Here is a 26778-nt window from a genome sequence, read left to right as displayed (position 1 = left end):
AAGCTACATAAATCTAAATTATCACAGTATTTCTCGGTGCAAAGTCAGTGCGGTACCTTTAATTCTGTTGAGGCACCTTTTTTAGTTTTACTGAAGTACTTCAAACTGCAGATACAGTGCCCTAAATCCAACACTCTCAGTGCCAAGACTGCATTAGATGTCACCTTCTGGATTACTAATCTTTGGATTATGCAGCTTTAAGAGGAGAGAGAAAATTGACTGGTTCCTGGTTGTCTCCCCTGAAAATGGTCTAGAACACTGCAATCATAATGTTCCTGCATGGGAACAGGCAATTTTGTGCCCCGTGAACAGTGAGAATGCCTCACATTCTGTGCGTGCAAAACACTTGCTGATTCCTCCTCCAGTATCAACACAGGAATAGCACCATCATTCCTACATTTGCTCTGCTCCAGAAGCAACACCCAAAGAGAGATGTGTCCATCTTTTTGACAATTCCAGTTTTTGGAAACCGATTTGAGACATTGCATCTATACAACAACCTAGTCACAGTTCAGACAGGAAGGTGCAATAATGATCAAGGTGTAGCTTCGAGAAAGATCTTACGAGTTATGAATGTGAGCATAAAATCTTGCATTGAGTGCTCCAAGTTCTGATCCCACTAAGATGAAAGGGCTCTTCAGCTTTGCTTCTTTAACAAGTCTGTGCAGATCATCAACCATTCTTCAAAAAAAAAGTTCACTGGAATTAGTAAATATATACATAACATTATTAATATGCATGCAGGTTATTCATTGTGATTTTTCATGTAAATAGAAACGTAAGTAAATTATGCAAATTATTGTATATATCAATCTACATAAACAATGCTTTCTTTCACCCTTCAGCTCAAAATGAGCTGCTTGTGGGGCAGTTGAGGGCCATATTGCATCTGGGAACTTGGTGAATGACAGGATAATGCAATGCATCCACTAATGGATTTAAGTATGGTGAAAAGAAAACAGCAGAACAACAGAAAAACAAACAAGATGAACACAAGTCAAATCAGGAACAGAAAAAAAAGAGACGGGGAAACAAAAGATGAGGAGCGGTTGAGAGAAAAGCACACAGAAGAAACAAAAAAAAACTCAGGGAACAATTTGATATCTGATGGAATCATGCTCTTTTTCAAGTTCCCAGTCTGTCCTTTCTGGGTCAGGGTGGTTGAACGTAATTGCAGAAACCTAGTCATGAAAGTGATCCTTATAAGATTAAATGCCAACTCCAATCTTTTTATGAGATTTATTGATAATTCAAGTGCAAATGAAAAATTTCTTGAAACACGCAACAATACAGTGGACCTAAATGAGAAGACCATAAGATACAGGAGTTGAATTATGCCATTCGGCCCATAAAGTCTGCTCCAGAATTTGATATTGGCTGTTGTTTCTCAAATTCCCTGACCTGTCTCTCCCCGTAATCCTTGATCCCTTTACCAATCAGAACCTCTGTCTTTAAGTCAGAAATCACACAACACCAAGTTATCGTCCAACAGATTTATTTGAAATCTTTCAGAGTTTTATGAGTGCAGCCCTTCATCAGGTGAAGTGATAGGGAAGCACACAGAACATAGAATTTGTGGATAGAAAGATCAAAGGCAAGAGATCAAAAGATCATACAAATGGTATGAGTGGCGTGTCAAATAATAAGTCTCTGCAGGTGACGAAGGCTGTTTGACCTCTCTTGGACTAAAGAGGACACAAAGATTCCATGCAAAGCCCCAGCAGTTTCCTCACCTGCATCCCTCAGCATTCTAGGATAGATGTCATCAGGTAGTGGGGACTTGTCTACCATAATGCTTTTCAGAACACCCAATACTTCCTCCCTTTTTTGTATACTGACTTGTCAATATCAACGTACCTTTTCTGAGATTCACTACCCACCTTTTCCTTTTCGAATATTAATGCAAAGTTTTTGCTGAGGACCTCTCCCGCTTCTTTGAGCACTACGCATAAATTGTCTCCTTTGTCCTTGAGTGAACCTGCCCTTTGCCTAGTTACACTCTTGTTCCTTATATACAAAATACCTTGGAATTTTCCTTAATTCTATTTACTAAAGATATTGCATGGCCCCTTCTGGACTTTCTAGTTCCTAGTGTGAGTTCTTTGAGGTCTTTGTATTCTTTGAGTGCTTTGCCTGTTTTCCGTTTCCCAAATGTTAACAGTCGCCTTTTTCTTTTTGACTAAGCTCTCAATTTTGCTTGTCATCCAACATTCCTGAATCTTGCCACCCATATCCTTCATTTTCACAGGAACATGCTGTTCCTGAACACTAATCAATCGGCTTTTAAAACATTCTGACATGCCAGATGTGGATATTGCCTCAAACAACTGCTCTGAATCTACTTAGCCAGGCTCATTTCCCAATTCTAGGTCTAGTCTGGCTCTTTCCCTCGTTGGATTATTTACCTGTTACTTTAAAAAATAAACATCCTGGAAGCAGCTAACAAATTGCTCCCCCTTATCCACGTTCCGCCTTTAGTGAGTACCAGTCAATATGGAGGAAAGTTAAAATCAACCACCACAACAACCCTGCTGTTTTTCCATAATCTGTCCACATATGTGTTCCTCTATCATGTGCTGGCTGTTGGGAAGCCTGTAAAACAACCCGAGCAAAGTGACTATACCCTTCGTATTCCTCAGCTTTAACCCTGCAAGGTGTCCTTCCTCAATACAACTGTGATATTCTCCCTTATCAGGAAAGCAATTCCCCAACCTCTTTTACACCCCTCTCTATCTCACCTGAAGCATCGAAATCCCAGAACACTAATTGCCAATATTGTCCCTCTCTCAAACAAGTCTCTATAACAGCTACAACACCATAGAGCTTGGATTAATACACAAAACTAAGTTCATCCGCTTTACCTGTCACACACTCACTTTAAAACAAAACACTTCAAACCGCCAGACCAATCTTGTTCAGTATCCTCTCCCTATCTGTTCTTCCTCTTAGCCTTACAGGTCTTAGTCTCAGACTCTTCCTCATTCATTTTACTTGCTGGTCTACTACTCTGGTTACTGCCCCCCATAACATGAGGCTAAATGGTCATAAGTGGCACGAGCAAACCACAATGCCAGAGATGGAGTGGAGGTGGGGGGGTTCTGGATTGGAGGGTTGATGTGAACTCATTTGGCCGATTGGCCTGTCATGATTCTATGAAGCTTTTCTGGGGACTCGGGTCCTACTATGATTCAGATGGAGCCCATTCTATCGGACTTCTATCAGAATTGATCGGCCAAAGGCCTTTTCTGTATTGTATGGTTCAATGATGCCCTGAACACTGTGCTCATTTTCAGGATGAATCCCACCTATACTATAAATGTATTTAGCATTCAAGCTGTATAACGTCATAGTGGTCTACAGCACTTCTAGGATTCAGCCCATCGAGTCTGTGCAGTTCAAAATCAACCATGTAGAATGGCAGTGGAGTTTCTTTTCTTCCTCACTTACTTGTCTCCCATTCTTTCTTCTCAGCGATGTCCTGGGCTCCCAGCCTCAGCTCAGACCTGACGTGTGGCCACATGGCCCGCCTTGGCAGCCTCTCAGCTTGACAGGGTGGTCACCTGGCCCAGGAGTGGCATGGCCTGGCTTTAGCATGGATTTCCAATCTAGAGATGATTCCAGAGCAGTCTCCTAGCCTTCAGAGTCTTAAGATGAAGTGTGGCGCGATCTGGAATCAAGGCCCGTCATGGACGTCAGGCTCAGTGCAAGCATGGACTGAATTGTATTTCTTTATTTTCTAGTTCATTTCTATGATATGTAGTGCTGGATGTTTTGCTTTTTTAAAAATTTCTCTACCTCTTTTTCTGAAGAATTTGTACTGAAGAATCTGTACTCAGATACCTGTGTACCCAAGATGGTGCCATAAGTAGCGACTTGTAAACTTTTTACAGTACTCATTTAAGTACATGTGACAACAAAGCTAATGCTATTTTTAATCCCAGTTTCCAGCATTAAGTCCATAGCTTTGTATGCCTGACATCACATGCACATCTAAATACTTCTTAAATGTTATGATTCTTTTTGTGCAGAAATGCATGACGATGCATCAGCTCTAGTTTCTCATTTGCCTTGGACATACATGGCTGCAGTAACATATCTCATTAATCTTAAGCAAACACTTTGTATGCTTGGTGGTATCTTCACTTATTTTTAGGCATTTAACGATGTAACTTAATATTTTGTGATCTGTTTAAATAGTCAACTTCAGGCTTGAGATATAACTTAATAACTTTGGATGGTGCAGTGGCTCAGTGGCTCACTGCTGCCTCATAGCACTAGCGATACCAGTTTGAATGATGGTTGGGGCTACTGTCTGTGAGATATTTGCACACATTCTCCCCACGGCTGCATGAGTTTCATCCGGGTGCTCGAGTTTCCTACCATAGTCCATAGAAGCAAGGAACTGAAAGATAGCTCAGATTGGCTTGTACTGGTACTCGGGACAGGGTTTCAGGTTCTTGAAGCATTGGCACCATCTCTGGGGCAGGGGTGGCCTGTATAGGAGAGTCAGGTTGTGCCTAAATTGGAGAAGAATCAATATCCTTGCAGGGAGACTCGCTAGTGCTACTCCGGAGGGTTTAAATTAGAATGGCAGGGGGCTGGGAACCAGAGTAGGAAGTCAGACAGTGGAGGGATAGAGGGGAAGGTAGATATTGGGACCAGTATATCTGGAAGGAAAGACAAGCAGAAACATGTAAATGAATAAAATGGAACTAATGAGCTGAAATGTATTTATTTCAACGTCAGGAGTATTATAGGCAATGTAGATGAGCTGGGAGCCTGGGTCAGTATATGGATCTATGATGTTGTGGCTATTACAGAGACGTGATTGACAAAGGGACAGGACCGACTGCTCAACGTTGCAGGGTTTCATTACTTTAGAAGAGACAAAGAGGTAAGTTGGAGGACTAATATTATGACAGTGCGGTGAACCCCTCTGCTAATTAAACCAAACACCCAGAAAAGGTCACCTCATCTCTTAATCTGTTAAAGTATGAGTGGCACAGAACTCCCAAATTCTGCTGTTTAAAGAAAAAAAATCATCTTATTCTTTATCTCTAAAAGTGAACACAAAACAACTAATTACAACTCTAAGCCTCCTCGTGGGCGGCACGGTGGCACAGTGGTTAGCACTGCTGCCTCGCAGCGCCAGAGACCCGGGTTCAATTCCCGACTCAGGCGACTGACTGTGTGGAGTTTGCACATTCTCCCCGTGTCTGCGTGGGTTTCCTCCGGGTGCTCCGGTTTCCTCCCACAGTCTAAAGATGTGCAGGTCAGTTGAATTGGCCATGCTAAATTGCCCGTAGTGTTAGGTAAGGGGTAAATGTCAGGCTATGGGTGGGTTGCGCTGCAGCGGGTCGGTGTGGACTTGTTGGGCCGAAGGGCCTGTTTCCACACTGTAAGTAATCTAATCTAATCTAATCTTTCTCTTAGCTGCTTGCTATCTGCCTCAAACTCTATAACAATATTCTATTCCAATAACCACCCGTATTAAAATTACATCAACTTAATTTCAAAACCACACAGCGACTGTCATCTCCGGTGTCAGTCTTCTTCTGGCTGTAGATCTCCCTGGGTCGTCTTCAGTCTTTTGCGTCAAAGATGAAAAGGGTTCCTTTGATAGAGAGTGTTTTGCTGGTTGTTACTCTGTCTATGGCAGTTGGGCTCTCTCTGGCCAGCTCTCAAAATGACGGCTTCTTTATACCCCAAACATATCATCTCATTGGTTCGATGTTGTCAAAACAGTAAGTTCAAAATCAATTTGGTTTTAGTATCATGGGGCATAATTTAAACTGATTGGTTAAATTCGAATGGTTGTCAACATAGCAACCAAAGCTCAGGTATTTGTTTCACAGCCAAATGTTATATATTTTGAATATTCCAGCACAATCTGAGACTGCTAGTCAGTCACGTGGTAGGTGCCTGCAAGCTCTCAGTGCTCAATCTATCAAAGGTACAGCATACGCCTTGAACTTAACAACACTATTCAGGGAGAATGTCACATCTGCACTCAGAGAGGACATACTGAAGGACTCATCCACTTACGCAATATAGGTAGAGCTCAAAAATAAGATAGGATTATACATTAGGCCCCACTCAACAACCCTGAGACATTGAAGAACAAATATATAGGCAGATTATGGAAAGATGCAATTACAACTGGGTTATCATAGTGGGTGACTTTAATTTCTCCAATATTAATGGGGGGCTATCTTACAGCAAAAGGTTTAGATGCTGCCAAATTTGTTAAGTGCATTCTTGAAACAGTATGTGGGTGGTCGAGCATACTGGATTCACACTGAACCTTGTATTGGCTAATGAGCCTGGCCAGGTGACTGACCTTTCAGAGGGAGAGCATTTTGGAAACAAAATCTTAAAATTTAAGAAACCTACAAGGATAGGTCCAGACCTTTCGGCAAGGATTGAAATTGGGGAAGGGCAAATTATGTCAGTATTAGGCAGGAGCTAGGGCATGTTAATTGGAGGGTGCTGTTTTCAGGCAAGTCCACATTTGACATGTAGAAGTCGTTTAAAGACCAGCTGATGACAGTTCAGGACCAGCTTGTTCCAGTAAAGAGGAAGGACAAGGATGGCAAGGTAAGGAACTCATGGATAACAAGGAAGGCTATGAATTGAGTCAAAAGGGAAAAAGAAGCTATGCAGGGTTTAGGAAGCTAAAATTGAAAAGGACCCATCAGAAATATAAAGAAAGCATCAAAAAATGTAAGCAGGGGACATGAAATAACTTTGGCAAGTCAGGTTAAAGAGAGTCCCAAGGCATTGTATACATACTTTAAGAACGAAAGAATAACAAGGGAGAAGGTAGAACCACTCAAGGATAAAGGAAGGAACTTGTGCTTGGAGACAGAAGGTATGGGTGAGATCCTAAATGAGTACTTTGCATCGGTAGTCACCCAGGAGAAGGATTTGGAGAATAGTGAGATGTCTGTGGTAAATGCTACTATACTAGGGCATTTTGAGATCAAGAAAGAAATGCTACAGGGTCTTAAGGTGGATCAATCCTCAGGGGTGAAGGGATCTACCCCAGGTTATCAAGACAGGCAAGAGAGGAGAGTGCTGGGGCATTGATCAAAATCTTTGCTATAGCCACTAGAGGTGTCCTAGAGGACTGGCGAGTAGCTAATGCTGTTCCTCTGTTCTAGAAGGGAAATAGGGATATCCAGGAAACTGTAGACTGGTGAGTCTCACAACAATGATTAGGAAGTTATTGGAGAGAATTCTTTGGGATAGGATTTATGTGCATTTGCAAAAGCATGACCTAAATAGGGTCAGACCACACAGCTTTGTGCAGGGCAGGTCACATCTAACTAACTTGATTGAATTTTTGAAGTAGGTGACAAAGGTGATCAATAAGGGTAGAACATTGGATGTTGTCTGCATGGATTTTAGTAAGGCTTTTGAAATGGTCCCTCATAGCATACTCATCCAGAAAATTAAGATGCATTGGATCGATGATCACTTGGCCGCATGAATACAGAATTGGCTTGTTCATAGAAGACAGAGTGTGGTGGTGGAAGGATGCTTTCAAGGCTGGAGGTCCATGACTAGTGGTGTCCTGCAGGGATCCAGACTGGGACTTCAGCTGCATGTGATATATAAATGACTTGGATGATAATGTGCATGAGTGGGCTAGTAAATTTCTGACGATACAAAGATCGGTGGAGTTGTGGATAGTGCAGAAGGTTGTCAAAGAATGCAGCAAGATATGGATCAGATGCAGGTATGGGCAGAGAAATGGCAGATGGGGTTTAATCCAGGTAGGTGTCAGGTGCTCCACGTTGGGAGATCAATGTTAAGGAAAGTATGCGGTTATTGGCAGGACCCTGAACAGCATTGATGTACAAAAGGATCTTGAGGCTCAAGTCCACATATTTCTGAAAGTGGCCACACAAGTAGATAGGGTGGAAAAAACGGCATATGGCATTCTTGCCTTTATTGGTTGCAGAAGTGAGTACAAGAGACGGGATGGTATGTTGCAGTTGTATAAGACTTTGGCTTGGCCACAGTTACAGTACATTTTGGGATAACGTGTTAGGGCAACGCGATTTGGCTATAACGACATTGATGAATTAGTGAACGGTTACCCCCGATGCCAATAGCGCGATTCCAGTGGGACTGGTTTGTGTGTTTCGTTCTACCCAACAGCGATGTCTGCGCCAAAATCGCCATGCTGCTCTGCACCAATGTCCGTGCCATTCCACATATGCACAACGTCAGTGTTGGTCTTTGTGTCACTCTGCGTATGTACCGATGTCTGTGCCAAAGTCCCCTGCACCATTCCGTGCATGCACCAATGTCAGCTGCCGACAGAGCAGCTTTCCGAGGGAGGTACTATACACAAAGTAGCTTCCTTATATTTTGTGATATTGTGATAAATTTACTTTTGTTTTGTTAATAAATATGATTTTAATCTTTTTTCAGGCTGCGCTATATTTTGCATCAGACTTTTGGGTGGTGTTTGAGCGATCGTGAGTGATATTTTTGCTGGTCTGCCCCAACCCCATTTTTCCCTTTGGCCCCATTATGTCTATTAAGCAATTTTCTGTTAAGTGAGGTTTCAATGTTTCTATGGTGTTATATGGATTGCCACATTACAGGAAGGATGTGGAGGCTTTGGAGAGGATGCACAAGAGGTTTAGCAGGATGCTGTCTGGTTTAGAGGGTATGAGCTAAAAGGTGAGGCCAGAAAAACTTAGGGTGCTTTCTGTCAAGCGGTGGAGGCTGAGGGGAGACTTGATCAAATGCAAAGATAGCGGTGACTGTCAGAATGTTTTTCCCAGAGTTGAGATGTCTAACAATAAGGGGGCATGCACTTAAGGTAAGAGGGGGAAAGTTCAAAGGAGATGCGAGCGGCAAGTTTTTTTTTGTGTAGAAAATGGTAGGAGTCTGGAAAGGACTGCCACAGGTTGTGGTTGAGGCAGTTATACAATAAGAGCATTTAAGGGACTTTTAGATAAGCACATGAATGGGCAAAGATTGGAGGGATATGGACCAAGGGCAGGCAGAAGGGATGAGTTTCATTTGGCATCATGTCCGGCTCAACGTCGTAGGCTGCAGGGTCTGTTCCTGTGCCATACTGTTCTATGTGGATATACACTTCAAGGTACCTCGAATCCTCATTGTCTTCCCAGGTTCCAACTGTTCAACTGTATTCCTTGCCTTTTTTGTCCTGCTCAAGTGTACCCACTCATACTTATCTGGAGTGAATTCCATTTGTCACTGATCAACCCATACTGTGTCTGTATCTGGAACTCTGATTGATGTGCAAACCATACTATAACCTGTATCAGGTATTCAGGGCAATTTTCAAACTGCACCAAACCAGTAGCTGGCACTCAGTGCAACTTACAAACCAGACAGGGTTCCTGTATTCAGGCTCATTCTTTGTTCATTTGTGAGATGTGAGTGTCGTTGGCTGACCAGCATTTATTGCCTGCCCTTTGTTGCCCTTGAGAAGGCGGTGGTGACCTGCCTTCTTGAATTTCTACAGTCCATGTGCTCTACCTTGATCCACAATGCCATTAGGAAGGGAATTCCACGATTCTGTACCTGCAACCGTTAATAAATGGCAATATAATTCCAAGTCAGGATGCTGAGTGGCTTGGAGGGGAACTTGAAGGTGGGGGCATTCCCACATATCTGCTGCCCTGTTCCCAGATGGAAGTCTTCATGGGTTTGGAAAGTGCTGTCTGAGGATCTTGGCATGGTGACTCAGTGGTTAGCATTGCTGGCTCACAGCGCCAGGGACCCAGGTTCTATTCCAGCCTCGGGTGACCGTCTGTGTGGAGTTTGCACATTCTCCCAGTGTCTGCATGGGTTCCCTCCAGTTGCTCCAGGTTCTTCCCATAGTCCAAAGATGTGCTGTTTAGGTGAATTGGCCGTGCTAAATTTCCCACAGTGTTCACGGATGTGTAGGTTAGGTGCATTAGTCAGAAGTAAATGTAGTGTAATAGGGTAGGAGAATGGTCTGGGTGGGTTACTCTTCGGACGATCGGTGTGGACATGTTAGACCAAAGGGCCTGTTTCCTCACTGTAGGGATTCGATTATCATGATTTCTGCAGTGCATCTTGCAGACAGTACATACGACTGCCACTGAACGTTGGTGGGTAAGGGAGTGAATGCTTGTGGATGCAGTATCAATCAAGTGGGGCTGTTTTGTCCTGATTGATGTCAAGTTTCTTGAGTATTGTTGGAACTGCACCCATCTAGGCAAGTAGACAGTTTCCTATCACACCGTGACTTGTGTCTTGTAGATGATGCACAAGCTTTGGGAACTCAGGAAATGGGTTACTCGCTGCAATATTCCTAGTCTTTTGGCCACTGTGTTTATGTGGCAAGTCCAGTTGAACTTCTGGTCAATGGTAACCCAAAGGGTGTTAATAGTGGAGGGTTCAATGAGGTAACACCATTCAAGCGGTGGTGGTTAGATTATTTCTTAATAGTCATGTTCATAGACTGGAATCTCTGTGGCACAAATTTTATTTGCCTGGATACTGTCCAGACTGTTGATTTGAACATGGGCTGCTTCAGTATCTGAAGAGTCACAAATGGTGCTGAGCATCGTGTATTCATTGGCTAACTTTCCCACTTCTGATCTCAGAAAAGTCACTGATGAAGTAGCTGAAGATGGTTTGGCCAAGAACACCACACTGATGAACCAATGCAGAGAGGTCGTGGAGCTGAGGTGACTGATCTCGAACAACAATGACTATCTTCATTTTAGATTAGATTACCTACAGCGAGGAAACAGGCCCTTTGGACCAACACGTCCACACCGACCCTCCGAAGTATAACCCACCTCGACCCTTTCCCTCTGACTAATGCACCTAACACTATGGGAAATTTAGCATGGCCAATTCACCCAATCTGCACATCTTTGGACTGATTTGTACCAGGTATGACTCCAACCACTGGACAGTTTGGCCCCTGACAGCAATTGGTTCCAGTTCCACTAAGGCTCCTCGATGCTATACTTGGTCGAATGCAGCCTTATTGTCAAGGGCTGTCACTCTCACCTCACCTCTGGAATTCAGCTCTTTTGTTCATATTTAAACCAAGGCTGCCATGAGGTTAATGGCGCTGGCAGGACCCTGGATATCACTGAGCAGATTATTGCTGACCAGGTGCTGCTCAATAGCACTATTGATGACACTGTTCTTTATTGATAATCAAGAGTAGAATAATGGGGACGGGGTGGGGGTGATTGACTGGGTTGTATTTGTCCTGCTTTTGACATACAGGACATACCTGGGCAAGTTTCCACATTGTCAGGTAGATGCCAGTGTTGTAACTGTATTGGAACAGCTTGGCTGGGGAAGCTCCAACTTCAGGAGCACAAGTCTTCAATGCTATTGCCGGAATGTTCTCAGGGCTCATAGCCTTTGAGTGCCCATTGTCTCCAACTACTTCCTTATATCCCAAGGAATGAACTGAATTAGCTGAAGACTGGCATTTATTCCAAGTCTGTCTCATTTACACAGTGATAAGTGCTACACAACCTGATGGAAGTTGTTCTCAATGTGAAGGCAGAACTTTGTTCCACAAGGACTGTGCCGTGGTCACTCATGCCGATACTGTCATGAACAGATGCATCTCTAGCCAGCAGATTGGTAAGGATAAGGTCAAATATGCTTTTCCCTCTTGTTGGCTCCCTCACCACCTGTTGCACATTCAGTCTAGCAGCTGTGTCCTTTAGGATCCGAACAGCTCAATCAGTAGTACTGCTGCTGAGCTATTCCTGGTGGTGGACATTCAAATCTCCTGTCCAGAGTACATTTTGTTGCCTTGCAATCCCTCAGTGCCTCCTCCAAGTGTTGTTCAACATGGAGGAGTACCAATTCAATGGCCAAGGGAGAACAGTAAATGGCAATCAGCAGGAGTTTTCAAGCCATGAGACTCCAAGGGGTTGAGAGTCAATTATAAGGACTCCAAGGCAACTACCTCCAGATCTTATATCACTGTGCTGCCACCTGTGTGAGGTGATCCATTTTGGAAGATCCAATTCGAGAAGGAACTTATGATAAATGGAAAAGCTTTGGGGAAAACTGCCATACAGAAAGATCTGGGTGTTTAGGTCCATTGTACCCTGAAGGTGGCATCGCAGGTTGATAGAGTGGTCAAGAAGGCATACTTCATGATTCCTTCATTGGACGGGGTACTGAGTACAGGAGTTGGCAGGTCATGTTACAGTTGTATTGGACTTTGATACAACCACATTTGGAATACTGCATACATTTTTAGTCACCACTTTACTTTGGAGACGGTGCAGAGGAGGTTCACCAGGATGTTGCCTGGCATGGAGGATGCTAGCTATGAAAAGAGTGAGTAGATTAGAATTATTTTCATTAGAAAGATGGAGGTTGAGGGGGGACCTGATTGAGGTCAACAAGATCATGAGAAGTATAGACAGAGTGGATAGCAAGAAACTTTCTTCCAGAGTTGGTGACTCAATTACTAGGTGACAGGAGAAAAGCTTAAGGGAAATATGCGTGGAAAGTTCTTTATGCAGAACGTGGTGGGTACCTGGAACATGTTGCCAGCAGAAGTGGTAGAGGCGGGCATGATAATGTCATTTAACATGCATCTTGACAGAGACATGAATGGGTCGGGAGCAGAGGGATACAGATCCTTGGAAAATAGGCAACAGATTTAGATAGAGGATCTGGACTGGTGAGGGCTTGGAGGTCCAAAGGGCTTGCTCCTGTGCTGTAATTTTCTTTGTTCTCTGATGGGTCTGTCCTGCTAGTGGGCTCAGACATATCCTGGGATGGTGCTAGTGGTACCTGGGACATAGTCAGACTCATGGAATAATACCTTACAGACAATGTCAGGCTTGACTAGTTTGTGAAACAGCTCTCCCAATTTTGACACTACAGAGGAACCTTGATTATCCAAATATCAATTATCCGAATTTCAGATTATCTCAAGATCCCATAAAAACATTACATCAAAGAGGTGTTACCAACACTGGTGTCTTTAGTTTATAACAATTAGAAGTGAATTTGGCTTACTGAAATGCTGCAGAGAACAGCCCTGGACATCAACGAGATTGCAGGTACCATCTCCAAATGACTGACCTCACTCCCTCTCCCTCCAAGTGAAGACAACAAAATAACAATCTGGAGAAATTCAGAGCACTGAATATTCTCAAATAAAGAACACACCAGCTCATTACAAAGGCTTCACATCTGCGTTTTTGAAATTAACAATCCTGCACTCGTAATAACACTAAAAGTTAACTGTTATCTTTCTTTCTCAAGAGATTTTCAGGAATAATTAAAAATAAAACAAATCTCTGGGTCTCTCACACACACATAGAGAGCAGCTTTGCAGCAGTCCCCTAACTTTGCAACTGGCGGATGTGAAAACCGGCAGCTTTCTAAGGAAATAGAAAAATGGGTTTTGCACAAATCTCGATCTGATTCACACTAACCCCAACACATGTCTCTGAGCAGCAAACAAATGGAAAATAAAACACCAGAGGCTGGAATTCTCTTGCTTGTCAACGTTCTCAACAAAGACATAACAGTGGCTCTGTCTAACCAGGAGGTCACAGCAAGCATTGGGGGCTTTCTAGGTTTCGAGACATGCACACTTCTCCCCTCCCACCACCTTTCGTGGAGTTCCACATAGGGGTGTACCCTACCATACAAACCCCCCTTAGCCAGATGATCTCTCCAACATTGTCCTGTACAGGGCAAAGTGGGAACTTCTCAAAAAGTTGCAGTAAAAAATCCAGGAACAAAAAATGGGCGGCACCGTGGTTAGCACTGCTGCCTCACAGCACCAGAGACCTGGGTTCAATTCCCACCTCAGGCAACTGTCTGTGTGGAGTTTGCACATTCTCCCCGTGTCTGTGTGGGATTCCTCCTGGTGCTCAGGTTTCCTTCCACAGTCCAAAAATGTGCAGGTTAGGTGAATTGGCAATGCTAAACTGACCGTAGTGTTAGGTGAAGGGGTAAATGTAGGGGAATGGGTCTGGGTGGGTTGCTCTTTGGAGGATCGGTGTGGACTTGTTGGGCCGAAGGGTCTGTTTCCACACTATAAGTAATCTAAATCTAAAACATTGTGTGCTAGTTTGAGACTCACCCCTCCCAAAACGCAACAGCAGTCTTGCGGTTGGTGTCCAGTCCGGCTGCCGTCTTCATTGCATGACTTCATTTTGTTCCAGAGTCCCACTCAGGAGAAGAGATAAGAGGCATCTGGCCACTTCATTCCATCCGCTAACTGAAAATGTGGAGAGTTGAAAGCATACGGTGAGGGGGCAGGAGTGGGGGAGGTGTGGGGGGGGGTTTACCGATCCATTGTGCTGCTGCCTAGTCTCCTGAATGGGGAGCGGACTCAGCAAGCTTTGTCAATCCCATTGAAGTGAAGCAGTGGCAGGGAGAGGCTTCAGCAATGCTGCAGTTCCCTTATACACAAACCCTGAGACAGAGAGAGGCAGCAAGGCAGCAAGAAAACTTCAAGTCCCTGAGGGGAGGCAATGGATCAGTTATCCGAATAATCAACTATCCGAATGAAATACTGCTCGCCCATCTTGTTTGGATAATCGAGGTTCCTCTGTACTCCCCAGAAACTAATAAGGAGGACTTTGCAGAGTCAACAGGGCTGTTTCTGCCATCGTCTTTGCCTAGGTCAGTGCCAGGTAATCTGTCCGGTTTCATTAAATTTCATTGGAGGTTAGCAAATTTCCTTCTCTGAAGGGCATGAGTGAACCAGATGGGTTTCTCCAACAATCGACAATGGTTTCATGATCATCAGTAGATTCTTAATTCCAGACATTTATTTTACTGAATCTGCCACTATGGTGGAATTTAAATTTCAGTTCTCAGGACATTACCTAGGTCTCTGGATTAATAGTGCAGCAATAATACCACTAGGCTAGCCCACTCCCGATATACAAACCTTTCTATCTGTACCTGCTATTCAGGCTGATATACAAACCACATTAAACTATATCTGCGATTCAGCCGGTTTTCAGATGATACAATCAAACAAATACCATACTGTACCGAGAACTGATATTTGTGCTGATAGTCAGTCCACAACATTACTGAATAGGGTCTTCAGGATGATAGTTGAGAGTGTGGTGCAAGAAAAATGCAGAAAGTCAGGCAGCATCCGAGGAGCAGGAGATTTCCCACCCTCATAGTCCGGAAACCCCACATTGCCCGGTTCTACCTCCTACCCAAGATTCACAAGCCTGATTGCCCCGGCTGACCCATCGTCTCAGCCTGCTCCTGCCCCATTGAACTCATCCCCACATACTGTCCTATCTCCCCGATCCAGGAACTCCCCACATTTGGGACACCGCCCATGCCCGCCACGTCCTCCAAGACTTTTGTTTCTCTGGCTCCCAATGGCTCATCTTCACCATAGACATCCAGTCACGATGTATCTCTATCCGCCATCACAAGGGCCTCCGAGCACTCCGTTTATTCCTCTCCCAATGTCCCCAGCAGTACCCCTCCACTGACACTCTCATTTGATTGTTGAACTGGTCCTCACCCTCAATAATTTCTCCTCTGAATGCTCCCACTTCCTTCAGACCAAAGGGGTAGCCATGGGCACACACATGGGCCCCAGCTATGCCATCTCTTTGTCGGTTACGTGGAACGGTCCCATCTTCCGCAGTTACACTGGCAGCATTCCCTACCTTTTCCTCCACTACATTGATGACTGCATCGGCACCATCTCGTGCTCTCACAAGGATGTTGAACAGTTTATTAACTTCACCAACACATTCCACCCCAACCTAAAACTCACCAGGACCATCTTGGACACCTCCCTTTCCTTCCTGGACCTCTCCATCTCCATCAACAGTGACCAACTCAACACAGACATCTTTTAAAAACCCACTGACTCCCATAGCTACCTGAACCACACCTTCTCCCACCCTGCCTCCTGTCAAAACTCCATCCCTTATTTCTAATTCCTCCGCATCTGCTCCTAGAGGACCAGTTCCACCAAAGAACACAGCAGATGACCTCCTTATTCAAAGACCACAATTTCCCTACCCATGTGGTCCTGGGCCTCCTCCATCGCCACTCCCTAACCACCCAACACCTGGAAGAAGAACGCCTCATCTTTTGCCTTGGGACCCTCCAACCCCATGGCATCAATGTGGATTTCACCAGTTTCTTTATTTTCCCTCCCTCCCTTTATCCCATATCCAACCCTCCAACACGGCACCGCCCTCATGACCTGTCCTACCTGTCCATCTTCCTTCCCATCTATCCACTCCACCATCCTCTCTGACCTATCACCATTCCCCCATCTCCACCTACGTATCATACTCTTAGCTACCTTCCCCCCAGCCCCAACCCCCCTCTCATTTATCTCTCCACTTTCTTGGCTCATAAGCCTCATTCCTGATGAAGGGTTTTTGCCTGAAATGTTGATTCTCCTGCTCCTCGGATGCTGCCTGACCTGCTGTGCTTTTCCAGCACTACACTCTTGATGCTGACCTCCAGCATCTGCAGTCCTCACTTTCTTCAGGATGATACACAAACAACACTGTGCCTGCATAGTACTCAAGTCTACTGGACTCGAAATGTTATCTCTGCTTTCTCTCCAGAGATGCTGCTAGATCTGCTAAGTTTCTCCAACAAATTCTGTTTTTGTTTCACATATCAACTATATCTGCAAATACGTCTGACTACACAGATATTTTATACGTATCTGGTTTTCAAACTGATGTACTATCCACATTAAACAAAACTGGTGTTCAAGCTGATAATATTAATGACACCAACTTTAATTAGCATTCAGGTTGATACCAGCTGGTATTGGAACTGCATCTGGCATCAGAGCAGCATCACGACACAGTGGTTCGCATTGGTTAGCACAGTACCAGGGACCTGCTTCAATTCAGCCTTGTGTGACTGTCTGCGTAGAATTTGCATACTCTCCTTGCGTCTGCATGGGTTTCCACCGGATGCTCCGGTTTCTTCCTACAGTCCAAAGATGTGCAAGTTAGGTGGATTACACATAGCAAAAATCCCTGCAGTATCCAGTGAATGCACAGGTTAGGTGGGTTAGCCATGGAAAATGTGGTGTTAAAGAAATAGGGTGGGAGGATAGATGCCAACACAATGAGCCGAATGGCCTCTTTCCACATTGTAGGTAATTTTACGATTCAGCCTGACATTTCAACCACACAGGAACCTTATCTGGTATGCATACTGATATTTGTCCCACAGATCTGTATCGGATATTTTGAACCACACTGTATCTGATCTGGTATTCGAGGTGATTTACAACTGCACCAATATCTAGTACTCAGCAGATACATTTGTATCTGCTGATATCCAGCCGACACTGTAATGATCAGGTATTCAGGCTGACATCCAACATGCTCTATCTGTATATGGTATTCTAAGCTGATGTACAAAAGACACTGTGCTGATATATAGAGGCTGACAGCTTGGGAAAAGGTCCTTTGGCCCAACTTTGCCAATGCTGCCCAGTTTTCACAATTAACCTTGCCCCATTTGCTTGAAATTCAGAGCAATCTACAAACTGCATCATAACAGAATGTAGTATTCAATGCAGTTTTCAAACTGTCTCAGTCTCCGATATTCAGGCTGATATACAGACCATACTGTAACTGCATCTGGTATTAAGATCAATAGTCATGTCACACTTTAAACATACCTTGCTTTCAAGTTCATATACAAAGCATACAAAGTATCTGGTATTTAGGGGGACATACAAACCACACTGCAACTGTATCCAGTATTCAGGCTGATGTATTGTACCGATATCTGGTTTTCGGACTGATGTATAAACCACACAGTATTTGGTGCTCAAGTTGCTATGTAAGCGATACTAATCGCATCTGTCATTCAGGCTAATATAAAAACAAGACTGCAAAATATCCTGTATTCAGATAGATACATAAACCACATTTACCTATATTTGGTATTCAGGCTGATAGCCAACCCACACTAACTATAAGTGATGCACAAACCACACTGAAAATACAAGTCTGATGATCAGTTCACACTATAACTGGTATTCCAGCCAATATACAAATTACACTATAATACACTGTATTAGTACTTAGGCTGAAAATACAAACTGCACTGTATCTATTAGGAGAAAGTGAGGACCACAGATGCTAGCGGTCAGAGTCTAGAATGTGTGTTGCTGGGAAAGCACAGCAGGTCAGGCAGCATCTGATGCTCTTTTGCTCCTCCGATGCTGCCTTGACCTGCTGTGCTTTCCCAGAACACATTCTCGACTTGTGCATTGTGTCTGTGCCTGGGACTGAGGTTGCATTACAAAGCGTACAGTAAAACTCCTGTGTTCAAGCTGATATCTAAACTTCACTGATTGTATCTAGTATTCATGTAATAGCTAAACAATACTGTAAATGCATCTTGTGTTCGGGTTGATGTCCAACTTACATACTGTGGCTAGTACTCAAGCTGATATGTAATCCAAACTGCACCTGCAGTTCTTTGTTTTTATTTATTCCATTCTATGTATATCTGGTATTCAGGCAGAAACCCACCTCACACTGCAACTTTATCTGATATTCAAGTTGATATAAAAAAAAATTCTGTTCAGGCCATATTAAAAACCACACTGTATCTGTTTCGAACATCGAGGCTGACGTACAACGCTGTGCCTGTATCTGGTATTCAAGCTGATGTTCAGGCCACGGTGTTATCTCCATCAGATATTGAGGTTGATGTATAAACCAACATATGACTGCATATGGTAGTGAGACTGATACCCCACCCACATAATCGGCATTTATATTGAGTCTGATACCCAGCCCACACTATCTGCATCTATTGAGGCTGATGTACAAATAACATTATCTGTAAGTGATATTCAGGGTAATACACAAACCACTCTTTGTGTCTGTTATTCAGGATGATACCAAGTCCACAGCAACTGACTCTAGTATTCAGACTGAAATATAAACCATACAATAAATGCATCTGATATTCAGGTTCAGATGCAAAGCAGAGGTTATCTGTCTCTGATATTCAGGTTGCATCTGTCTCTGATCTTTAGGCTGTATTTGTTGTTCAGGTGGATATAGAAACCACATTATATCTGATATTCAGGCAGATATACCTGTGGGCGGCACAGTGGCACAGTGGTTAGCACTGCTGCCTCACAGCGCCTGAGACCCGGGTTCAATTCCCGCCTCAGGCGACTGACTGTGTGGAGTTTGCACGTTCTCCCCGTGTCTGCGTGGGTTTCCTCCGGGTGCTCCGGTTTCCTCCCACAGTCACAAGGATGTGCAGGTCAGGTGAATTGGCCATGCTAAATTGCCCGTAGTTTTAGGTAAGGGGTCAATGTAGGGGTATGGGTGGGTTGCGCTTCGGCGGGTCAGTGTGGACTTGTTGGGCCGAAGGGCCTGTTTCCACACTGTAATCTAATCTAATATACAATGTATCCAGCATTCAGGCTGATATACAATTCAAACCACAGAATACCTGCATCGAGTATTTAGGATGATAGTAAAACCACAGAATACCTGCATCTGTATTCAGATAATCTATAATCTACATAGGCGGCACGGTGGCACAGTGGTTAGCACTGCTGCCTCACAGCGCCAGAGACCCGGGTTCAATTCCCGCCTCAGGCGACTGACTGTGTGGAGTTTGCACATTCTCCCCGTGTCTGCGTGGGTTTCCTCCGGGTGCTCCGGTTTCCTCCCACAGTCCAAAGATGTGCAGGTCAGGTGAATTGGCCATGCTAAATTGCCCGTAGTGTTAGGTAAGGGGTAAATGTAGGGGTATGGGTGGGTTGCGCTTCGGCGGGGCGGTGTGGACTTGTTGGGCCAAAGGGCCTGTTTCCACACTGTAAGTAAGCTAATCTACACAGTGACTGTATTTCATGCTCTAATAAAAAACTCTTTCACGTCACATGAGCATCATTACATTGGTGGTTCATCTGAATAAACCTACTGCACACACAAGAGGAAAGTTGCTATTCTAACTGTATCACTGAAGACCTTTATTGGGGACTCTGTGGACTCCACATGCAGAATGCTTCAAAGAACATCTCCGGGACAAGCATAAAACAACCCCACCACCATGTGGTCAAACATGTGCTCCCCCTCCTACTCCCCCAAGAACATGTAGATCCTGGGACTCCTCCATCGCCAAACCCTTACCATCCGACACTTAGAGGAAGAACACTTCATCTTCTGCTATGGGACCCTCCAACCACATGGGATCACTGTGGATTTCACCAGGTTTCTCATTTCCCCTCCCCTCACCTTATCCCAAATCCAACCTTCTAAATTTGCACCACCCTCTTGACCCATCCTACCTGTCCATCTTCCTTCCCATCTATCCACTCCACTCTCCTCTCTGACCTTTCACCTTCACCCCCGCCTCCAACTACCAATCACATTCTCAGCAACCTTCCTCCCAACCCCAGCCCCTCCCATTTATCTCTCAGACCCCTTGGCTGAGAACCCACTTTCCTGATGAAGAGCTTATGCTCCAAACATCGATTCTCCTGCTCCTCAGATGCTGCCTAACCAGCTGTGCTTTTCCAGCACTACACTCTTACCTCTATCTTCAGGACTGCTACTCCATTTATGTGCTTACATTTGCTGGCTCTCATTCTTTCCATGGTGTAAATTAGATTATATTCCCTACAGGGTGGCAACAGGCCCTTCGGTCCAACCAGTCCACACCGACCCTCCAAAGAGTAACCCACCCTGACCCACTTCTCTCTGACTAATGCACCTAACACTATGAGCAATTTAACATGGCCAATTCACCTGACCAGCACATCTTTGGACCATAGGAGGAAACCGGAGCACCCGGAGGAAACCCATTCGGACACACAGAGAATGTGCAAACTTCACACAGACAGTCGCCCGAGGCTGGAATCGAACCTGTACATGAGAAAATTCAAAATTCTTGTTTTTGAAACAATATGAATTAGAATGGAGGCCATCTTTCCTAATCAAATGTCAAAGTAGAAATCAGACTCCAATACAGAAATGATAACTAAAATTCGGAAGAAGCAGTCAACTGTAGACCATCCTAACTTGCACATCTTTGGAATGTGAGAGGAAACCGTAGCACCTGGCGGAAACCCATGCAGACACGAGGACAATGTGCAAATTCCACAGTCACCCAAGGCTGGAATCGAACCTTGGTCCCTGGCGCTGTGAGACAGCATGTTAACCACTGAGTCATCATGGTGCCCCAAACTGTGGGTTTGGGTTCAGTGACACTCAATTCAACAATTAATTGATAGAATATTTATTACTAATTTGACCAGGAACAAGTGCCATACGCTGCTATAGCCAGCCTCCAGGCTATCTGTTCATTAACCCTATCTCTACAGGGACTGCTTTTATTACTAGTTGAATTCTGGGTCTTTGTTCTGTCTTTCTGTTTCTGTACATTACCCTGCAATCTCCCATAAAATGACTGCTTGTCTGACAGCTTGGTTATTAATTGCTACAGAAGACAAGGAAACATAGATGACGTTCACAATCTCTATGAGTACTTATTATATTAATTCGAGGAAGCTGTCAATTATGTAACACACCCCAGTTATATCACGAGTAAAGGAGGAGATTTGATTCACTTTACCATTCCCCACAAAATGTAACACTTTTGAAGACCAAAAAGGGCACCACAATGCTCCATAAATTTTGTCCATGTCTGTGCCTTGGATAGGACACTCCAGTACCACCATAATGTTAAATACAGCATGGTGGGTAGCAGTTACGAATGATAAGCCCAACTTGATTGATGTAGGAAATAGGTTTTGCAAGCTATCTCAACAGGTTAGAGCGACCCTCGCATGCCACTGGTCAGCTATCTTTTACCTTAGTCAGACAAACCTCAAATAATAAGTGGAAGAAACAACATACATCACCTCCTTGAACTCAGCGTCTCTGCTCACAAGTAGTTGGAAACCATCGCATCAGGAAAGTAAACAAAAAGATGCCAATTCTCTGTTTGGCGAGCTCAAACCTGTGTACGGATCTGACTGACTTGTGACGACCAGAGGGGCAGCCGAGACCCGGAAGCAGTTAGTGTACGCTTACCTGGGTAGGTTTTTTCCCCCTTTAAAAGCGCGAAGGAGAGGAACCCGAGGCACTACACGGGTAGTGCCTCCCACCCGCCCTCCTCCTCTAACCTAATAATAACACCTGTTGTGGTAAGTAGGTAAGTGCTGAATTTTGCTTGTTATATTCTTTAGACCCGCGAGTCGTAAGTTCATGGAATGCCCTGCCAGCAGCAGTCGTGGACTCTCCCTCTTTATGGGCATTTAAGCGGGCATTGGATAGGTATATGGAGGATAGTGGGTTAGTATAGGTTAGGTGGGCTTGGATCGGCGCAACATCGAGGGCCAAAGGGCCTGTACTGCGCTGTATTCTTCTATGTTCTATGTGACTCGTTAATAATATTCATAAGACAGTTGTGAGCAACCTGGACGCTATCTCAATGATCCAGTTATCAAATTTCAAGAGCCCAGACTTTCTGCGAATGGATCACTAAAAGGAAAACATCACACATTTAACTGACAGGACTTAACAAGAAACGGGTAAGTTTTACTGTACGGAACTGACTGCTTTTAATGACAGACACCTGGTTCAGATTGTGTTCTCTATTCACTTTGCACAGAGAACTACTGAACTTCAAGGGCATGTATACTCCAAAGATGTGCATCATGATAAAGTGAAAGATCAGGACTTAAAGGAGCTTTGCTATTGCTCTGAGCAGAATTCTTAATTTAGACCACCTTTAGACTGGGGAATTTCAAAGCAGCAGTAGGTGTCAACAGTGACTCAAACATCAGGCCTGGAAAAGATAATGAAAAATTTGCAGAAACTTTGTGTAGCTAATGCGTTCTTTTCAAATATGCCTTAATGAAAGGTGTTTTAGAGGCATCAATGATCAGAACCTTGGCATCAGCTGGCTTGGGCTGGAACAGGAGTAGGGTGTTAAGCACCTCAAGCCTGCACCGCGATCAATAGGACCATAGCTGATTCTACATTCCTCATGTCCATTTTCCTGCCCTTTCCCCGTAACCCTTGACTCCTTGCTGATCAAGAAAGTATCCATCTCAGCCTTAAACATACATTAGGAATCTGCCCTCATAGCTCCCATGGCAAGAGTTCCAAAGAGAAGAAATTCCTTCCCATCTCAGTTTCAAATCTGCGCCCCTTTTTTCTGAGACTATCCCCTCAGGTCCTGGACTCTCCCATGAAGAGAAACATCCTCTCAGCATTTACTCTGTCAAGCCCCAAATGAATCCTATGTGTTTCAGTGACAGCATGTCTTCTTCTTCTAAATTTTGATGAGTAGAGTCCTAACCTGTTTAAGCTTTGCTCAAAAGACAATCCCTCCATAACAAGGATCACCCTAGTAAATCTTCTGTGAGCTGTTTCCAATGAAATATCTTTCCTTAAATGCATTCTCTAGTAAGAGTCTGACCAACACTTGGTACATTTCAGCAAGACTTCCCTACTCTTATACTCCAACCTATTTGAAATGAGGGGGGAAACATTACATTAGTCTTTCTGATTACCTGCTGGACCTGTGCGCTAGCTTTCAGAGTTTCATGCTCAACTCCCTTTGTGTTGCAGCTGTTTGCAATTTTTCTCCATCTAATAGAAGATTCTTTTTTATTCCATTGTCCTTTTATACTCTCTAAAATTAACTTCACATTTTTCCACATTATAGCTAACATTTTGCCCACTTACTTAACCTATCACCACCAGAAGTGACTTGACAGCATGAACATGTGCACCAAACACAATACTGACTGATACAGATCACTCCCTAGTGTGCATCAGGGTTAGGTTGCAACCCTTGATGCTCTATTTCAAAGCAGTAATGGAAGTCCTTGTCAAAATGTCAGTCTTAACATCTACCAGACAATGCCATTTACAATACTACCCTCTCAATATTCAGAAAGCAAGAACAGAAAATGCTGATTGAAATATATCAGTTAAACTGAATTTGTTATTGAAGTCAAGACGTGATTCGCTTCCCTAGCGAGGAAACAGGCCCTTTGGCCCAACAAGTCCACACTGACCCTCTGAAGAGTAACCCACCCAGACCCATTTTCCTCTGACTAATGCACCCAACACTATGGACAATTTAGTATGGCCAATCCATCTGACCTGCAAATCTTTGGACTGTGGGAGGAAACCGGAGCATCTGGAGGAAACCCACGCAAACACTGGGAGAATGTGCAAACTCCACACAGACAGTCGCCCGAGGCTGGAATTAAACCCGGGTCCCTAGTGCTGTGAGGCTGCAGTGCTAACCCACTTAGCCACCCTGCCGCCCTTGACTGAATGAGTGTTTGATTCACTGAATTAATGAAAGAGTGTGGTGCTGGAAAAGCACAGGTCAGGCAGCATCTGAGGAGCAGATTTGAAGATTCAGGCAAAAGTCCTTCATCATTCATTCCTGAAGAAGGGCTTTTGCTCAAAACATCAATTCTGCTGCTCCTCAGATGCTGCCTGACCTACTGTGCTTTTCCAGTCCCAACTCTAACCTCCAGCATCTGCAGTCCTCACTTTCACCTTGTCATTGAAGTCACGTGATCAGTTCATTAAGTATAACAGCAATCTGAGCAAGAAGATTCTGAAAGCACTCATAGCTGTCAAAGATTTCTCGGTACTCAATGAAAGATGTGTATAACTTTGACATTTTCAGAGAAACTTTAACATGAGAAACACATATGGAAGCAATAGATCCATCAAAGAAAACTTGGAAATATCCCCTTTGAAAAAGTAAAGGGGTGGAGAGTGGTGATGATGGCTGACTACAATAAACAGTTGGGACAGTTGTAGTCTGAGCAAGGCAGGGTTGATGAGATGGCTGATGAGTGGTAAATGTAATTCAATCCCAAGAAATGTGAGGTGATGCCACTGGGCAGAACAAACGTGGCAATAGAATACATGATGAATGGTAGGTGGATAAAGTGGTTAAGGTGGCTTAAGTATACCTGCCCTTAATTAGTTGAGGCTTAGAGTTTTAAGTTCAGGAATGCTATACTGGAACTGTACAAAATGTTGGCTATGCCATAGCTAGTGTTGTGTGCAGTTCTGGAATCCACGTTACAGGAGGTATGTGACAGGACTGGAGAGGGTGCAGAGGAGATTTACCAGGATGTTGCTTGGGCTGGAGAGTTTCAGTTATGAAGAAAGATTTGACAGACTGAGGTTGTTTTCCTTACACCAGAGGAGACTGAGACAGGATATGACTAAAATGTATAAAATTAGGAGGGGCATTGATAGGGTAGGTAGAAAGAAACTTTTCTCCTTGACGAGGGATCAATGACTGGGGGCATAGCTTTAAGGTAAAGGGAGGAAGGTTTAGAAGAGATGCCAGGAAAAATGTTTTCACAGTATGGGCGATTGGAATCTGGAACTCTCTGACTGTAAGTGCGGTAGAGGCAGAAGCCCTGACAACATTTAACAATAATTTATATGTGCACTTGTGATACCAAGGCATGCAAGGGTCTGGGCCAAGTACTAGAAAATGGGATTAGAATAGTTTTGATTAGATTAGATTGCTTACAGTGTGGAAACAGGCCCTTCGGCCCAACAAATCCACACCGACCCGCCGAAGCGCAACCCACCCAGACCCATTCCCCTATATTTACCTCTTCACCTAACACTACGGGCAATTTAACTTGGCCAATTCACCTAACCTTTTGGACTGTGGGAGGAAACCGGAGCACCCAGAGGAAACCCATGCAGACACGGGGAGAATATGCAAACTCCACACAGTCAGTCACTTGAGGCGGGAATTGAACGCGGGTCTCTGGCACTGTGAGGCAGCAGTGCTAACCACTGTGCCACCGTGCCGCCCATGTAGATTATAGATTATCTGAATACAGATGCAGGTATTCTGTGGTTTGACTATCATTCTAAATACTAGATGCAGGTATTCTGTGGTTCCACTTTACTAACACCTTCCACCCTGCCTCTTCGTTGGATATGTGGAACAGTCCATCTTCCGCAGCTACACTGGCACCACCCCCCACCTTTTCCTCCGCTACATTGATGACTGTATCGGCGCTATCCCGTGCTCCCACGAGGAGGTTGAACAGTTCATCCACTTGACTAACACCTTCCACCCTGACCTCAAATTTACCTGGACCGTCTCAGACTCCTCCCTCCCCTTCCTAGACCTCTCCATCTCTATCTCGGACGACCGACTCAACACGGACGTATACTATCAACCGATTGACTCCCACAGCTACCTAGATTACACCTCTTCCCACCTTGCCCCCTGTAAAAACGCCATCCCATATTCCCAATTCCTTCGCCTTCGCCGCATCTGCTCCCAGGAGGACCAATTCCAATACCGAACAACCCAGATGGGCTCCTACTTCAAAGACCGCAATTTCCTCTCAGACGTGGTTGACGATGCTCTCCATCGCATCTCCTCCACTTCCTGCTCCTCTGCCCTTGAACCCCGCCGCTCCAATCGCCACCAGGACAAGAACCCCACTAGTCCTCACCTACCACCCCACCAACCTCCAGATACATCGGATTATCCTTCGTCATTTCCGCCACCATCATTTACTGCATCCGCTGCACCCGATGTGGCCTCGTATTCATTGGGGAGGCAGGCCGCCTACTTGCGGAACGTATCAGAGAACACCTCTGGGACACCTGCACCAACCAACCCAACCGCCCCGTGGCTGAACACTTTAACCCCCCCTCCCACTCTGCCAAGGACATGCAGGTCCTTGGCCTCCTCCATCGCCAGACTATGGCAACACAACAC

The 26778-nt window shown here is 44.5% G+C and overlaps 1 protein-coding gene across 5 annotated transcripts in view; it reads right to left on the bottom strand.

Annotated features, from left to right (window-relative positions):
- si:dkey-122a22.2 overlaps nucleotides 1–26778 on the bottom strand; it is a 218872-nt gene that overhangs the window by 111613 nt on the left and 80481 nt on the right. For 4 of the 5 annotated variants that reach the window (XM_043688408.1, XM_043688410.1, XM_043688411.1 and 1 more), the window contains exon 6: nucleotides 565–681. The exons of the other annotated variant lie outside the window; for it this stretch is intronic. In XM_043688408.1, the coding sequence (XP_043544343.1) occupies nucleotides 565–681 (117 nt within the window). The remainder of the gene's footprint in view (nucleotides 1–564; nucleotides 682–26778) is intronic. 5 annotated transcript variants of the gene reach the window in all.

The sequence above is a fragment of the Chiloscyllium plagiosum genome, chromosome 4 (assembly GCF_004010195.1).
Source record: "Chiloscyllium plagiosum isolate BGI_BamShark_2017 chromosome 4, ASM401019v2, whole genome shotgun sequence".
NCBI lineage: Eukaryota > Metazoa > Chordata > Chondrichthyes > Orectolobiformes > Hemiscylliidae > Chiloscyllium > Chiloscyllium plagiosum.
The sequence above is the reverse complement of the archived record's forward strand: the minus strand, read 5'-3'. Positions and strand labels throughout refer to the sequence as shown.